Source organism: Hippoglossus stenolepis, chromosome 20, assembly GCF_022539355.2.
Source record: "Hippoglossus stenolepis isolate QCI-W04-F060 chromosome 20, HSTE1.2, whole genome shotgun sequence".
Classification (NCBI taxonomy): domain Eukaryota; kingdom Metazoa; phylum Chordata; class Actinopteri; order Pleuronectiformes; family Pleuronectidae; genus Hippoglossus; species Hippoglossus stenolepis.
The window spans coordinates 194,818-211,336 of NC_061502.1; the positions used below are offsets into that span (position 1 = coordinate 194,818).

The following is a 16,519-nucleotide window of genomic DNA, read 5'->3' on the forward strand; positions in this document are numbered from 1 at the left end:
GGTGATATAAGTCGGGCATAGGTAACAGGAAGTGTAGGACGCAGGAACTGGGAGAGCACACAGTTATCACCAGAGTACCAGACAGAACAGACAAACCCTCAGACTGACAGATAGTCATACTAAGAGTGAATCTCCACAGATCCAACCATAGATCATCTAACTGCACGCCAAAGTTCGCCTCATCAATATTTGTTATTTCAGTCCATGATTATGAACACATCACACGCATTAGCCACAATGGAAAGAAATGTGCCAGCAGTGGGATGTCTCTCATAACCAGTCGGGGGCGCTGTGACCGTGCACACCACGTACTCTTCTCCTATCGTGCCCTCTCATTTCAGTCTTCCCTGACTCTGACGCATCGTTGTGCACAAGAAGGCGACATAGTTCAGTCTATGTGGTCCATGATCATCTAGGTAACCAAAGAGCTGTTGTGCATACGTCTGAGCAGACATGTCACATAAAGAGGACTGTAAAGCGAAGGAGAGTCCCGTGGAAAAAAGCTACAGGACGCCAGGGCTTAGGGGTGCTAGGACTACCACACTGTTCCGAGCGGTCAACCCTGAGCTCTTCATCAAACCTGTAAGACGCAGTGGCTGTGTCCGAAATTACTAACTAATCAATATATACTTAACTATATAGTGAATTCGCCTTTTTGATAGTAGTTTCCGAATGTTTAGTGATTTTTTTATTCCCTATATAGTGCACTCAGTGTTTCACATAATGCATCATGAAAAATAGTGTACAACCGATGCGGAGAGACGAGAAGAGTGGGGGCAGCAGGACCAGCCCAACCTGTCAGACAAATGTAGCAGAACATCACAGCACAAACTGCAGCAAACAAGTTTATTCCTACATTTAAAAAAGTCAGTTGCCTCATCACGAGACAAATAAACATCAGATTCTCAAAGTCAGCCATGTTTGTTAACGTTTGACGTCATGCCCTCAGTGTGCATTTGAACGCTGGGAAGTCGGAATATCCGACTTGCATTGAATGTAGCATTACTGTTGTACGTCATAATCCTGCGACAATGACGTCATTATCGGTGCACAGAAAATGCGGGGTTTTTTTTATGGAACAGTGAATTATTTTGGATTAAGCACGATTAGCATTATCACTAAACATCAGGCTGATGGATGATTTCACTCCAAAGCCGTCTTTGTAACATAAAACTATGTTGTTTTGTAGAATAAACCAGTGATGATGTTTGGACTGGTGACCATCACTCTATGTATTGGATACCTGGGCTATCTGCACGCAATGAAAGAGAATGACCAGCAGCTTTATGAAACCATCAACAGTGAAGGGGAGAGATGCACGAGGAGGAAGACGTCCAAATGGGAGTGATGGCTCATCGTGTTCTAAAGTACTCTTGAGTGTGTTTGTGGGTGTGTGTTGATGTGCTGTCAGAACACAGTGAATTAAAACCTGGCTTGACTGAACCAAGGACATGTCTCTAAATGCTTCCATCAAACAAAGTTCACACAAGCTCAAAGCGTCTGATAAGCTCCTTTACTGTTTGTCATGATAAATCAAACATTGTTTCAAACTGTAGGCTGGATAAAACATGTCTTCTGGCAACTTGTCAAGGACAGTTGTCATTAATTAAATGTATGTTACAAGTTTACTAAAAGTTGATTCAGATGATTAATAAAAAAATATTTGCAGCCTTAATTTGTCTACATTCGAACCTGAGCAGTGGTCTGTGGGTATGCAGAAGCCACTATAATACATGTACAATTTTAAATACTAATATTGCATTTAGCCTCACTGAAGAAACCAGAGCCTGCTCATTAACATTACTTCTAGTTCATTGTTTATTAATTAGCAGATGCTAAATCATGGAGTAAGAAATTCAAAAAAATACTTTGAGAATGAATTACATGAATCATAGTATATCACTCTCCAATCACAAAAACACTGACATATCACTTCATATTTATTGAGTTCTCTTTATACACAAACTGTAAATTGTTAGTTTGTGGATTCATTATTTGGGGCTTATTAACTTATTTGACTTAAATTATGTTTTTCTGCTGCCATTGATGAACTGATCAGTTTGTCGATTGACAGGCTAATGAGCCATTTCATGGACTGCATGGTGAAAATGACGTCAGCTCCTTTCCAATTGTTGAGATCTTCACATGGGAGCTGTCAGTGTGAAGCTAAAATCAGCAGCTTCACCATACAAACTTCATGTTTTATTAAACATTAGTAACAACCAACAGCAGATAAAATGCATGGTAAGGCACAGATGTTAACAGCAGAAAATGTTGGTGTTGATCCATTATTTGGCTCTCTCATCCTGTGGAGTGAAACAAAAGGCAGTGATCTGAGATTGTGGGGCTTCAAATGTCATAAGCAAAGGGCCTAATATTGACTGCTTGGTAAGTACATGAAAATAAAATCATTGCTATCCATGAAATTTATGATTGAAGATTAATTAGTTTTATTCAATCATACTTTTAAGTTTGTCTGAGGTGGTACCTTAATAACCATAGCCAGCTCCTGCAGTGTTTGTTCATATCGGGGTTCCATACTCTGGAGGTTCTCAGGTTTAACAATCTGCTTTTGAATCCCAGGGCTTCCTGCTTCCACCACCATCTGAAGGAAACTCTTCTCCTGAGAAGGCCAACATAAATCTCACTTTGCACTGCCTTCATAGTTTGTTTATAATGCTTATTTATGTACAAGTGTTTCACCTGAACTCGGAGTAGAAGGGTGAAGGCCAGGCCTGTTTTTCCTGCTCTTGCTGTTCTTCCAATCCTTCATAAAAAGAAGTCAGGACAGATTCGTTACACACTAGACAATACGAATGATCTCTTATTCTACACACGGCAGTGCCTTAAAAAAAATAGTAAGCAGTTAAATACCTACAAGAGGGACAGCTCACCTGTGAATGTATGTCCTGATGTATTGTGGTGCATCGTAATTCACAACACATTTGACTCTGTTAATGTCAATTCCTCTGGCAGCTGCATCGGTGCAGACCAACCTTTGAGAGGACACAAGTCATTTATCCTTTATGCCAAGGAGTTCATCAACGGTTGACAACAAGCTGGATTCAAAGTATCAATATTCCATTTAGTGTTCTTTATACATTTACAACATTGAAATTAAGGTCCTCAACTACTAATGTGTTTACTTAGAACCTCCCAACTGATATTTGTTTCTTTGTTTTATAATGTTGCCTTAAATTTATTGTTCAAAGAATTGTGACATGTAGTAAGTGTTACATTTTCCAGTGGACTAAGTACTGAATGGACGGTTTCTAAGTTACCAAAAACATATTTTTGACATTACAATTATTTTCACAACAACATTGTTTCTTAGGGAGAGTGTTCACTGCTTAATGTACTCTGTCCCCATGATTCCTCTCTATCTGTTGTCAACTGTCACATGCTTTTATCACTCAGATCACACAGTCTCTCTGGAGGCCTCTTCCCAACGGATTTTGCAGCTCTAGAAATTGTGAAATAGCAACAAACCCTCAGCATTTTTGTACTATATGTTTCATTGAATTATTGATTTTTGGGGTGTTCCTCTAACATACACAATCCTTGAGGAGGTTGCTGGACCAAAATATAATTATTTGCAGCATTAGTGTACAGGAAGTGATCTTTGATACTTTTGTGATCTACTATTTTCTTACACAGCACACACAAGTACACTCACAGTTGGATTTTTCCTTGTTCAAATTCTTTCAGCTTCTTCTTTCTCTCTCCAGGAGAGAGGCGTGAGGAGAACTCGGCAGCATTGATTCCACCAAAGAGCTGTACTAGGAGGAACAGTCTGAGGAGGAAAGAAGGGCAAATAAAAAGTATGAACAGCCTTGAAAATTCAAAACAATTTACGCAACAGCTCTCTCCCACCTGTGTGCAGTCTCTCTGGAATTGGTGAAGCAGAGGATGGGGCTGAGCTTCATTCGTAGGAGGAAGTGAAGGATGAGAAGGGGTTTGCTGCTTAACGTACAGGGAACATAGTGCTCCTAAAAACACAAAGGTGCAGGTGTTCAAAAGGTCACATATTTGCTCCATATTTCTCTCCACTTACATGTTTGCCTGTGCTCAATCCTGAAGGTTAATTTGTCATCTCTTACCGTCAGGCCTTGGGGGAAGTCAAACCGCTCTTGTTTGTGGGTGGGGACTGCAGGTGTGGTGATGTTGCTGCATCTGTGGAGGGAGCTAAAGAGTCTGGGCTGGTGGAGGCCCAGCTGCTGAAGCTTTTCTGGGTTTTGTGTGAGTGTGGCAGAAAACAGCAGCTTCTGTAGTGGCATCTGAGGTGGAGACAGACTGAGAGGAGACATGGGCAAGGTTACTAATGTCTACAGCATGGCTATTAAACAAGTGAGCTGCAGGCTTGATAATGCCTGTAAAAAATTGTTATTGCCTGCAAGACTGCTTATAAAATCAGACTGGCATGTTTGTGACATGCAGCAGAGCGGCAGTGGACATGGACGTGGTGAACCAGATAGAGTTAACGAGTTCCAATGCTCCTTAATATTTTTTGCAGTAAAAAGTAAAAGGCAAATTAAGATATGTATCAAACCACCCATTTAACAAATGCAGTCTGCAGGTGACATGTTTTACATAAACACAGTGCGTTGGTTAAGGTTATTAGTAGGGCTGTCAAATGATTAAAATTTTTAATCAGATTAATCACAGGGTAGAGATATATATATATATGCGTGTGTATTGTTTGCAAGTATTCTGTGTGGCCCACAACCCCCCAGTGATGGGTTAGGGGCGCATTGGTCAGGTCCCCCAGGCTTACTTGCTTACATACAGAAAAAATGGTGGATTTTTTCTGGGGAGGTCTACACTGGGTGCCACAAGAGGTGCTGTTTTTAGCCAGAGAGGAGGGGGGACAGGGCCTCGTCCACCTGGCCAGCAGGACTGCCACTTTCAGACTTCAGTTTATTCAAAAGTACCTCACACGTCCGGTAGATCTGGTGTGGAGAGATGTGGCCAGCAGCACCCTTAGGCATGCCAATAACCTGGGGGTTGGATGATGCTCTGTTCTTAACCGATTCTAAATTTCTAAAATTAAGTGGGTTGCCTCCTTTTTATCAAGGTGTTTTTAAATCACGGGCCCTTTTTTACCATAAAAGGTGCCCAAAAGCTGACTCTCTGTACTGGTTGTTGAGAGAACCATTAATCCACGGAGCAAGACTTGACGTCAGCAACCAAACCACAGCCAGCCTGATGAGGTTTGATCACTGACCCGGTCTGGGACTGTGACCCTGAAGCAGCTGGTGGATGCAGTGGGGCCAGCGCTGGGGCTGGGGCTGCTGTCTACCCGGGTGGCCCAGAGGATCCTGGAGCTCTGGACCCAGAGGCTCTCTGGGAAAGAGAAGGGCCTCCTGATGGCCTACCACAGCAAGGAATCTGAACCTGATGCTTCAGACCCCTACCCTGAGATCATCCTGAGCCCAGGGCTGGGGGAAAAGACCGGCCCCCTTCGTACTGTAGTGAATGAACTAAAACTGACCCTTCACAGAGGTGATAAGGAAACCCTCTACAGCAGGGGTCTTCAACATTTTTCAGGCCAAGGACCCCCAAACTGATAGAGCAGGAGAGATGGAGCAGGGACCCCCTTCTATATATATATATTGTATAAAATTGTGTTTTATATTAAACTGGCCCTAGTGCCATGTATAAACATAGCTACCCTGTTATTGTGCATTCAATACTAAGCTATTCAAATAATACACAGGTTCATATATTCATGTTTTTATTATTGTGTCGCTGAATGTGTGCATTGCTGACTGAAAGATAACATCTTCTGCCTCCATTTATCCGTTCGCTACAATATGTTGGATTCATGTTAATGTGTATTTAAAGACATTTAAATTTGTGAAAAAAAAATTGGTTGAATTTTTTTTATTTTTATTAAAAAAATATAAAAATTTGTCTAATCAACCAAAAATGTCGCCACCCCCCTGCAGTACCCCCTGTTGAAGACCTCTGCTCTACAGGAACTGTGTGAAGAGCATCCACCAGTCCAGACTAAGCAACAGGCCCCCCTCTGTGTGGTCACAGAGGGGGGGCGAAAATGGACCCAGCCCACAGTGGAGGATTTTATATAAACCTCCCCTCAAAAAACGGACTGGCGACCTCCAGTGGAGAATTTTACACGGTGCCGTTGCTTCCAACGCTTTTATTTCTTTTCTTAATCCAACTGCTCTTAATAAGTGTCCATTCTGCAACCTGCGTGAGACCTGAGTGCAAGACTAACAAGTCTTTTTCTCTCTTTTAACAACAGTTTTTAGTCTCTTTAACATTGTTTTTACTGAGTCTCTCTCTCGCTCTCTTCCATGGTACACAAATTATGTTTTTTGTTGATTCTGGTGCTACAAGCTCCCGATTATACACACGCAAGATTATTTCCCTGTTACACCCAAAGAAAGTGCTTGATTCACACACTACATTGGCGCTTCTGGCAAAATTGTTAAAGAAATATATATTCTGTTCCTTTAACTTCTTCTGATGATGGAACTCATGACAAATTCAGGGTGTTGTCCTATTAATTTATAAGGACGAGACCTCATGTGTAGTCTAGGGATAGGATTAACTTCCAATCCTGATGGCCTGCAGGTTGAAACAAATTTGGATCAACATCAGCCTTTGTAAAATATGACCCTGACCTCTTGCTGAATGTTTATCAGTGGAAATTGCCAACTGGAGTAGTAAGTGGTGCTCTTCTGAAGGAATCCAGGAAATACACCTCCACTTTGCACACACACACACACACAATACATGCAAGAGGAATCTCTGCATTGTACATTACATATGGAAAAACTTTTAAAAACACATTTGTGCAGGGAAACACACCAATGTGCGAGTTTAGTTTGCTTATCAGAAAAATGTCTAAAATGTTTCAAGTCTCAGTCTCCAGCCTACATATATCACTCATTAAAGGAGAAAAACTACAATGGGGTGCATTGCTCCTCTGATGTTTCACATGTAAAATGAATCTTATAAAAACCTGCTGAATTCATATGGATATTCCTGGATAAATAGGGCATCGCTTTCTTTGCAACAATGAAGTTAAAGCACTGCGTTGCGTCTTAACCCCGATGTCCTGTCTGTGCACATCACGTTATGTCTTATGTTGTGTAGCAGGTGTCTCATAAACCCTAGAGCGAATCAAACAAACACAAAGTAAACATCAGTACTGTTTGTGTCCAAATAACTTCTGATCAGTGATGGTGTTTATTGTTTAAAGTGTAAAGTGAGCGCAGGTCAGAGGGGGAGTGAGGAGGCAGTAGACTCCGACAGAGACTGACACATGTCCTGTATGTGTATGGCTGGACGTTTAATGTTGCTAAAAAGAACATGAATCGATTATGTCACTGCATGGAAATGTCCACTCTAGTTCACTCTAGCTCTAGTGCTCACCACTGAGCAGATGTTGAGAGAGGAACTGTAGAGAGGCATTGGAACGCGACAAAGTCTAATCTATCAAGCTGATATTATTATTTTTTATGCAATCAGTATATTTGTTTGACAGGGAAGCTGTGCACAAACGGATTCATAAATTCATTTATTTCAACATCAAAAAAAAAAGCACCCCAGAAAAAGGGCACTTTGTCGCAAGGAAGAAAAAGGGCAGGGGATCAAGCCCCTTTTGATTCTATGTGTACATGTGCCAGCTCTTAGCTATGCTGCTATAGGCCTAGATTATTGGGGTATACTCACATATTCTACCATTACTGGCAATAACTCCTGCATTTCAATTGTCATAGCTATCTATCAGACATTTTTGGATTAATGGTCTGTATTTATGTAGGACAAAATATGTTTTGTGAGGCCACCATGGTCTTAAGCTTTAACACTCACAAGTTGACGATGTCGTATACGACATCTAAGGACATAGCACACAAAAGACTAAATATCTCGGGAACGATTGATGGTAGAGAACTTTCAGAATGTTTTTATACTTTTAGACTCCTGAGGGTTAACTTCCAAAATGTAATTAGTTAATCTGTGAGTCTAGGCCAGGAATCGGCAACCCGCAGCTCTGGAGTCGCATGTGGCTCTTCAGCCCCTCTACAGTGGCTCCCTGTACAGTGTTGTTCATTGAACGCGTTCATCTCTTTCGTGAACGATGAATTGAACGAAACAGTTTTCATATGATGAACCTGAACGTGAGTGACGTTCAGTCCAGTGAGAGTAAACGTCACTCACGTTCACGTTCATTTAAAAAAATATTATTGTATCAGGCCATCATCTGAAATACCAGGAGCGAGAGAAAATGTGTGTGTGTGCTGCCAGACAGCGTACACACACACACGGGGCTCCGACCCACTGCCCCCACTCACTCGCTCGATCAGAGTTCGTTCATGTGAAGCAGCCGGTAAGTGACTTTGTTGAAGAACATAGTTTCTCTGGCCGCCGCTGATCAATGATCAGAGCAGAAGCTGCAGTTGGTTTGTACCAAGCTGGAGTTTCTGTGTCCTCCTCCACTCTGACCTGCTCTCACTTTAACTAATAAACACTCATCACTAGTTATCAGGACCTGATCAGTACATGAAGTAACTTAGTGTTTGTTTGATTCGCTCCAGAGTTTATTAGACTGCATTTACACATCATGAAAAATGACATGTCAACATTTTGTGCTCGGTACAACACGAGACGTGATGCTCACAGCCAGGACTCGGTGTTAAAATGAGCGGAGCGACACGCAGACATGATCTGACACCATCGATTTATAACTAAACACATGATTTAGTTTGTCACCTAAATTATCCCAATAAAAAATTGAAAAAGTTAACGTGAACTAGTTAATTTCTGGAACCGTGAACTTAGTTAGAATTTTTTTAATGAACTATGAACATGAACTAGTTCATTTTCATCTGCATGAACTGAACTTTGAATTAGTTCATTTTAAGTGTGAACTGGCACAACACTGAGTATAACTATATGTAAAACTTTATAAACTGTGTTATCAAATATGTTTTGTGGCTCCAGACGAATTTAATGGAGGAAGAGGGGGCAAAATGGCTCTTTTGATAGTAAAGGTTACTGACCCCTGGTCTAGGCAAACATTTTTGTCAAATTTAACAGGATTCTCTCAAAGTGTTCTAAAAATAATGTGCTCACCAGTCAAAAAGGGTTTTGTGAGGTCACCAAAATCTAATTCAGTTAATCTCCGAGTCCAACTGAAGATTTGAAGAAATTCCCTCAAGGCTTTCATGTTCACAAGAATGGGAGGGCCGGACAGACGTGTGTTGCTAACATTGGTAGAGCAGATAACTGTACAACCCCAAAACATAATGCCTTTAGCCACTGGCTGAATGACAATTTCTACTGGTGGAAAATCAGTTTCACCACTAAGACGTTGGTCTTGATATTAATTGTAAGGAGACAATCTGACTCACCTGGCTGCTGTGATGTATGCAGGTTCAGTTCTCCTGAAGATGGACATTGCTCTTTGTTCACTTCCTGATCTGAAAACTGCCCTCACCACATGATTGAGCCAAGACTGGTGCATGCTTTCAATCATCCTATCAGCCTCATCAATTATCTGCGTTGGATGAAAGAATGAAATCCACTTTAAAGAGGCCACTAATGATAAATAGCAAATTCACTTCACTGTCCATTATATCTGCTGTTGTTTGTGAACATTAGAGCAGCAACTAACAATTATTTGATAATAGATTAATCTCAATCTCTCCCCGTTTCCAGCTGTTCCAGACGCTTCCTGTCACCAAAATACCAAACAGCACAGTCATGCTCTCTGCGCAATTGGTCATTTAACTTGCTTTGTATGGTGCATCATGGTGCACGGAAACAGGCCACTACGTTATTGACTAGTAATTGCAAACCTTTCCACCACAGTGTGGCCTCAATTAGTCCCTGCACACAGCGTATGTCAAACTAATGCCCATTACATAGGCTACATCATTTGAGTAAGTGAAACTTTTCATATCTCATCCAAGAGGCTTCTTCAGTTTGGTTCGCCAGGTCTTGAACAGTTTCATATCTCATGGCCACTCTATCTTCTTCCTACGACTTATTATGTTTATCTTATTCCCCCCGACTTCAGAATCCAGCCACCATCGGAACTCGTAGCCACAATATATATCACTAGAGGGGCTCCATAGTTGCCAACAATTTATTGATTATAATTGATTAAATCAAGTAGTTGTTGCAGGCCGAGTAAAGATATTGGTTCAAGTTACATAAGTATTAAAAACTCACAAGAAACCTCAGATGTTTCAGACATAAGCCTGAATTCTTGTTGATGTGATCAACCAGTCGACCTGGAGTGGCCACAACAATGTCTGCTAAACTGCATCTTATGCCTCCCCTGGGGAAAAAAAAAACAAATTCAGGATTAAAAGAAATCTTTAAAAAGGGACAGTTCACCCAAATATCAAAATTCACTCATTATCTACTCACCACTATGCCAATGGAGGGGTGGGTGAAGTCCACAAGTGTTTTGTGGACTCAAACACTTCACCCCTCCATCTGTATAGTGCAGCAGAAAGCACAAAGTGTCATGTTCTTTTTGTACTCACCTTTGCTCAGAGAGTGAAGCCTGCTCTGCAGCAAAGGACCTCTGTCCAGCCAGCATCACCACTTTCAGAGTTGTTCCCTCAGCATATGATGTGAACACTTTGCAAACCTGCCCAAGAGAACATGTCCGCTTAGCTTATTCGTAATCTACAGCAAACACACAAGGGTTTGAGTTTGAAGACATTCTGACCTGCTGAGCAAGCTCTTTGGTTGGCAACACAGCTAAAGCCCGGACTTCACACACCACCCGCTCCATCAACATCTGATGGTGGAAAAATCTTACCACATATTACACATGCTTCAATCATGCCATATAGGTGTACATACATGTGTACTCAAAGGTACTTATTAGAGAAAGCAGGCAGCTTACCTGTATGACAGGTATCACAAATGCAAGAGTCTTGCCACTGCCTGTAGGCGCAGACACACAGATATCTCTCGGCTTGTAGCCACCACGTCCAATAAGCAGCCCTAGCTGCATGCTCTCCAAGATGGCCGGAATGACCTCTGCTTGCACTGTGAAAACATCACAGTAACTATTCACAACTTTTATTCTGTAAGTGTATAGTCACTACAGTCATGGTTCAAAAACATGAGGGCCTTAGAGCGCAACAGAATATTTATCTATTATAGGGCCTTTTTTTACCAGGAAAGAAGTGCTGAATTCCATTATTCTGTAGTTTTTTCACAAGTGGCGCACACAGTTGGGAGATGTCAGAGATGGGGACCTGGTTGTTTTTAATGTCTCTGTGAATCACATCAGGCTGAGCAAGCCACTGTGGCAGGACTCTTTGTATCTGTAAACACAGGAATAAACACTATATATGATGTACAAGCGTATATGGTTCCCACATGAGCACTGCTAATCATATTGTTGACTCCTACTTCAGCACCATCAAAGTAACACCTTACCTTTTGGAAAGGTTTGTTTTCAAATCCTCCCACAACTGTGAATCCAATTGGAGTGGAAGGCATCTCTGTGGTTTGCTTTAATAGGTCATTTTCTGCCTCTGCTGCTTCACTCTCCGGTCCATCTCTTCCAGTCACAGGAGGCTCTGACAGACATTGAGGTGAACTGTCTAACAGATCCAAACAAAGATTTTTACAATATTGAATCAAATTCAAGCATTTCAAGTCCAGTATAGAAATGTGTTAACTTGCAGCTTCCCAGCAGCAATTGAAGTAAGTAAAGTCTTGAAAGACAATGCAAAGATTTCCTACAACTTTTCTTGATTATTTTGTTGATGACTTACAAACCAGTAAAAGAAAAAGACATTCATTCTACAGCAACATCAGAGTCATCCTGACTCACCCACCCAATAACCACAAAACATGGAAAGAGCAGATTAATTAGACAATAATACAGCGATCAATGACTTGTCGGAGCTGAATAATGACACTCACATACAGTATGTTAACATGAACTTAGATTAGAATTAACATCTTTCTAATGATGGGAGGCACATTATATACAAAACGAGTGCATGATATTACTGACTGTTGGGTGCATTAGAGGATGACACTGGACAGTGACCCTGAGGCAGCTGTGTGAAAGAGAATACGTCTATACGAGTCTCATTTCAATAGATTTTGGCTTCTATTTTCAGAAATTGAATATAAAACAATCCCAGTGATGTTTTCACTTGTGTGTAATAATCTACATTGTACAAATTATTGTTTTCTTTAATTAGAATGAGCCCTTTATATTTAAATACTTCATATTTACATCAGGAGCGGGTCCTCTCTACAGAAGCCGCCATGTTTTTTACAGTATCCCAGTCAGGATAAACTAAACACATTTCGAGTTTTTATGACAACTGAAGGCTACCATTAAGTTTTCCTTAATGCTTGGAAGGGGAGGGTGAGGTGAGGGGTATTCAGCTGCAACATGCAACCTCACCACTAGATGTTACTAAACCCCACACACTGAACCTTTAAGAGCAGTTCTTCCATGAGACCCAATAAGGTGAAAGACAAAAAGCAGAGAGGGACAGCAGAGTCTGTGTACACACCTGTAGGATTCTTTTTTTTCTTTTTCGGTCTTGCATTCACACCTTTCTTATTAATTTTCTCTTTGACAGGCTCATCATGGTTTGCAGAGTTCAACTCACACAAAGGAGCTACTTCTGAATTCCTCTTTTTATGGTGTTGAGGCTCCTGACTGCTGTCCTTGTCAGCTCTTCTTTTCTTTTTGTCAACCAGCTGTAGTGTCTGCTCCTCAAACAGGTCTGGTCTCTGTTCTGTCAAACTCTGTTTCTGCTTCTCTTTAGCCTTCTGCTGCAGTTTAGCAAGCAACGCCTGAGACTGAGATTCTTTTGAGATGCTCCCATCTTCCTCCACTCCAAGATACCTGTGAGCAACAAGACAACATTTTTCAAAGCCCATATATCTGTAAAACAGAAAAGGCTCTAGTCTCCAACATGATTTTCTCTATTTATTCAAGAGGGTTTTCGCCTTTGAAGGGTCAGTCACTGCTCTGTGAGGCTTTGAAACCTCAAATTTAAAATCATTTAAAATTAATCAAATATTTTGTGAATGACTTGTTAAGATGCCGTCAAAACGAAAGTCATTTAAAAAAATGTCTGAGCTTTAACCGTGTTCACACAATGTGGTGGAAAAGCAGAAATGAGACCAGAAAATCTTGTCGACGAACAGGACAGTACATTCAACTTGAATCTACCAGATATAAAACACAATCAAAATTTTGATAGCTTTTCGAACTTCTTAAAAAAACCTTTAATGTAAAATAGTTTTAACCGCCAGTATCATGCAGTAAATGATCTGAAAAACAAGCGATGTGAGCACAGAAAACAAGCCTACCTGTTCACAAGAAACAGAGACATGTCTGAAGCGAGATGAAACGCTCCTAGTGCTTGTTTCAATTACTTTGAAAGATTAGTATTGACTAAATATTCTCTCCGTCCAGATTCGAAGTCTTTTAAGTTATGTAACAGTCAGCCTTCATTGCCCCACATTTCCTCGTGTGTTGGGTTGGTTCGCTGACTGCGCAGCATGCATTTCTTCTTTGAGGTTTATTGGCTGTTGGCAAATAACGAATTGGTGCATTACCTCCACCAACTGGTAGGGAGGGCCTCATGCGGTTGATGCTGTTGATGTTTTTTTACTGGGTGCGTATGACTTAAGGTGGTTCTCCGCATCAGGTTAACATCGGATAATAATCATAATTATTTTTGCTAAATAAAAACGATAAAAACATAAATCTGTTCAAACCAGAATTGTCAAAATTGGTTCTTCCGTTCGGGGTGAAGAATAAAAGGGTCCTTTTTTTCATTTTAAACCATAGGTGAAATTTGTAGTCACGTGATCTTCTTCTTCTGCTGCTTCTTTTATGGCGGTTGGCAATCAACATTTAAGTGCATTATTGCCACCTTCTGACCTGGAGTGTGGATCAGAATTGTTTTAGTCTACACTATATTCTTTTGATTAGTCTTGGTCAAGATAAAAAATACATTAAAAAATAGCCTTAAAATCAAAGCAAATCAAGTTTATTTATAAATCAAATTAAAAAACAACCAGGGTTATCCAAAGTGCCGTACAATCAAAATAACTTTATTATACCTGATATGCCCTGAGTTCAATGTCAGCATTTCGTCCATTTGTATGCTGATATAATTTCCTGAAGATATTGATGGCAATGAATCATTAGATGTTCTATGGATGTACTCACAATTTTCGGTATCATGTTTACCCATTATTCTTAGTGTGCTTTTTAATCCTGTGTGTCCAAATCTCATTTCGCTTCGCAGAAATGTCACTATAAACTTCCAAGGTCCCATCTCTTAACTCTAACCAATACAAATCTGTGTGTTCGGCAAATTCTTGGGATTCTCACGGTCTCTTTATTTCACAGATAGGACTTATAGTTTTTGAGTAAGAAGCAGTTGTTCTAGGACTGCGCTAGAGCATAGAGCTGTCTCTTCCCCATTGGGTCTAATGTTAATTTTGAGAGGAAATTTCTGGAAGGAGCCACACTTTTCTAACTCACTCCCACGGTCAAACGTTTTGGCTCTAACCAATAAAAAATATATCTCTAGGTTCGGCAAAGTCTTGGGATTCTCACAGTGTTTTTATTTTACAGATAGGACTTGTTGTTCGAGGGCTTTACTAGAGTGTAGCTTTCTCTTTTCCAGTGTGTTTAGCCAGGAATGATTCCTTTGATGTCTTAGATGTTGCGATTCAAGCTTGAATCTCTCTCTCTCTCTCTCTCTCTCTCTCTCTCTCTCTCTCTCTCTCACATATTACTCACATGATTATGTGAGTAATACATGGAGCTTTAGCTACAAACAGACACCGAGCTCACCTGGACCCGAGCACTGGGGAGGTGTCTTGTCCTCAACTAGAGGTTTTATTTAGACAACTGCAGCTTTTACATCTCAGTGGGGGATCAGACAGGTTTTATGTTCACTAGAGGAGGACGGTTCACTGGTCCTTCATTTTTAAACTCCGTTTGTGTGTGACATGTAGTTTTCTTTTGTAAAATATGATCTGATTGAAGTGTTATTTATAATTTTTTTGCTGATGCTACTATTGGAAAGATCATGAAATGTTATAAATAAAAGTTATCTTAATAGTCCAAAAAAAAGTCTCTCTCTCTCTCTCTTAATCCTGGTTAACTTTGAAGGACGCATTGGAAAACTTGCTCTACTTTTCCTCCCTTTTTATTTTCAATCCACTTAAGTGAAAAATGGAGGTTTGATATTGATTGTAGAGTTTTCACAGTTTTTGTTTTTCAGGGTTAATGAGAGTTTTATTTCAGGTTGATAACCTTTAAACACACAAATAAATAATGCTCTCAGTTTTAACTCAACACCTCCCACTTGAGCTCCTGGTTCTTGAACCCAAGGAGGTCACACCACTCTAACCCATGTCCTGTTGTTGGAAGGGCTGAGCTAAATCCTCTTTTCCCACATCCTCTTCACCATCTGTAGTCCCTGCATTATTTTTGCTCTTCTAGAGGTAGCAAGACAACTACAAGCCCGATGTCTCTGTGAAGAACTGTAGCAGGGATTTTACTTGAAAGCTTCTTTTTTTGTTTTGCCAACCTTGCTCGTGATGCTTTCTTGGACAGACATCACAGTTGAAACTGGGCAGAAAAAAAAGAAGAAAAGAAAATACAAATACAAGTTAAATTCGAATGCTTCTTATATAGATACTACTTATCCGTGTCTTTTAATTTACCAAATTACAAGGTTGCCATTCTGTTCGCAGCAGAGGAGCATTTAATCAATCTTTCCAGATTCATTCTCTTAATCCAATATGTTTTCCAAATCTGTAAATTCTAGATAATTGAGAAAAGGACCCCAAGGTCCACTGGATAGAATAGGTGATTTTTTCTAAGGGTATACATGCAGACAATTCTTTCAACCATTTACCAGTACTTAGTTTATTTACATTTTTCCATGATAGTGCTATCATCCGTTTTGCCTGTAGCAAACATAAATCCCCAAAAATGTGCTTTTCCTTCCTTAATTTATGTTCTTTTGAACAGCAACCTAAGATGAAAAGCTTGGTCTCCATTGTTAATTGTATCGACAAAATAACTTCGATTATATATTTTACCTCTGCCCAGAACTTTTCTATCTTATCACATTCCCAGACACAATGAAAGAAGGTTCCCTTGGATTGTCCACATTTAAAACATCTGGCATATTACTATTAAATTTATTTAGTTTTTCTGGAGTTATATGTGTTCGCATCAGCCAATTATATTTTAAAAGCCTAACACGGGTGTTTGCTGTTGTTATGATCTGTTTCTTGCGGACCCAAAGTGCAGAACACAAACACAGCAGATAGGTGGTAGTAAACAAAAAGGTTTATTGCTCGATAGCTGGAGCTGGGCAGGTGGTGGCAGGCAGTGGAGATCCAAGGGTGCCGGCAGGGTGAGGCCGGAGCAGATTAAGGTGAACAAATGGGCGAATGCTGCGCAGCTGGTTTTCTGGCAAAAAAGGGAGCACGGGGTAAATAAGCAGTAAAA

At 40.4% G+C, this 16,519-nt stretch overlaps 2 protein-coding genes across 3 annotated transcripts; one reads left to right on the forward strand and one right to left on the reverse strand.

The window, feature by feature from the left end:
- The first annotated feature begins 319 nt into the window (after positions 1–319).
- On the forward strand, positions 320–1,443 carry smim8 (small integral membrane protein 8). Its single transcript, XM_035143807.2, has 2 exons — positions 320–582; positions 1,190–1,443. The coding sequence occupies exons 1-2, from the start codon at positions 454–456 to the stop codon at positions 1,346–1,348; spliced, it is 288 nt and encodes a 95-aa protein (XP_034999698.1). The 5' UTR covers positions 320–453; the 3' UTR covers positions 1,349–1,443.
- Positions 1,444–1,800: 357 nt separating this feature from the next.
- ddx51 (DEAD (Asp-Glu-Ala-Asp) box polypeptide 51) lies at positions 1,801–13,557 on the reverse strand. Of its 2 annotated transcripts, none has more exons than XM_035143806.1 (16): positions 13,345–13,557; positions 12,636–12,874; positions 11,437–11,603; positions 11,171–11,321; positions 10,895–11,040; positions 10,715–10,786; positions 10,527–10,633; positions 10,207–10,315; positions 9,384–9,529; positions 4,101–4,293; positions 3,874–3,989; positions 3,677–3,793; positions 2,895–2,996; positions 2,704–2,767; positions 2,489–2,623; positions 1,801–2,306 (listed from the first exon to the last, which is right to left on the reverse strand). In XM_035143806.1, exons 1-16 carry the CDS (start codon positions 13,365–13,367, stop codon positions 2,289–2,291), a joined length of 1,905 nt encoding a protein of 634 aa, XP_034999697.1. In that variant the 5' UTR covers positions 13,368–13,557; the 3' UTR covers positions 1,801–2,288. The 2 variants fall into 2 exon arrangements, with proteins under 2 accessions (XP_034999697.1, XP_034999696.1); XM_035143805.1 differs by having other exon boundaries at positions 12,537–12,874; positions 13,345–13,556.
- Positions 13,558–16,519: the final 2,962 nt, after the last annotated feature.

What these genes read in the sequence shown, in the direction of transcription:
- smim8 (XM_035143807.2), top strand. Translation starts at nt 454, where the DNA reads ATGTCACATAAAGAGGACTGTAAAGCGAAGGAGAGTCCCGTGGAAAAA. An exon ending in CTGAGCTCTTCATCAAACCT is followed by an intron (nt 583 to 1,189) that starts GTAAGACGCAGT and finishes GTTGTTTTGTAG; the next exon opens with AATAAACCAGTGATGATGTT.
- ddx51 (XM_035143805.1), bottom strand. Translation starts at nt 13,367, where the DNA reads ATGTCTCTGTTTCTTGTGAACAG. An exon ending in AAAACAAACCTTTCCAAAAG is followed by an intron (nt 11,322 to 11,436) that starts GTAAGGTGTTAC and finishes CTGTGTTTACAG; the next exon opens with ATACAAAGAGTCCTGCCACA. An exon ending in CCAAAGAGCTTGCTCAGCAG is followed by an intron (nt 10,634 to 10,714) that starts GTCAGAATGTCT and finishes TCTCTTGGGCAG; the next exon opens with GTTTGCAAAGTGTTCACATC.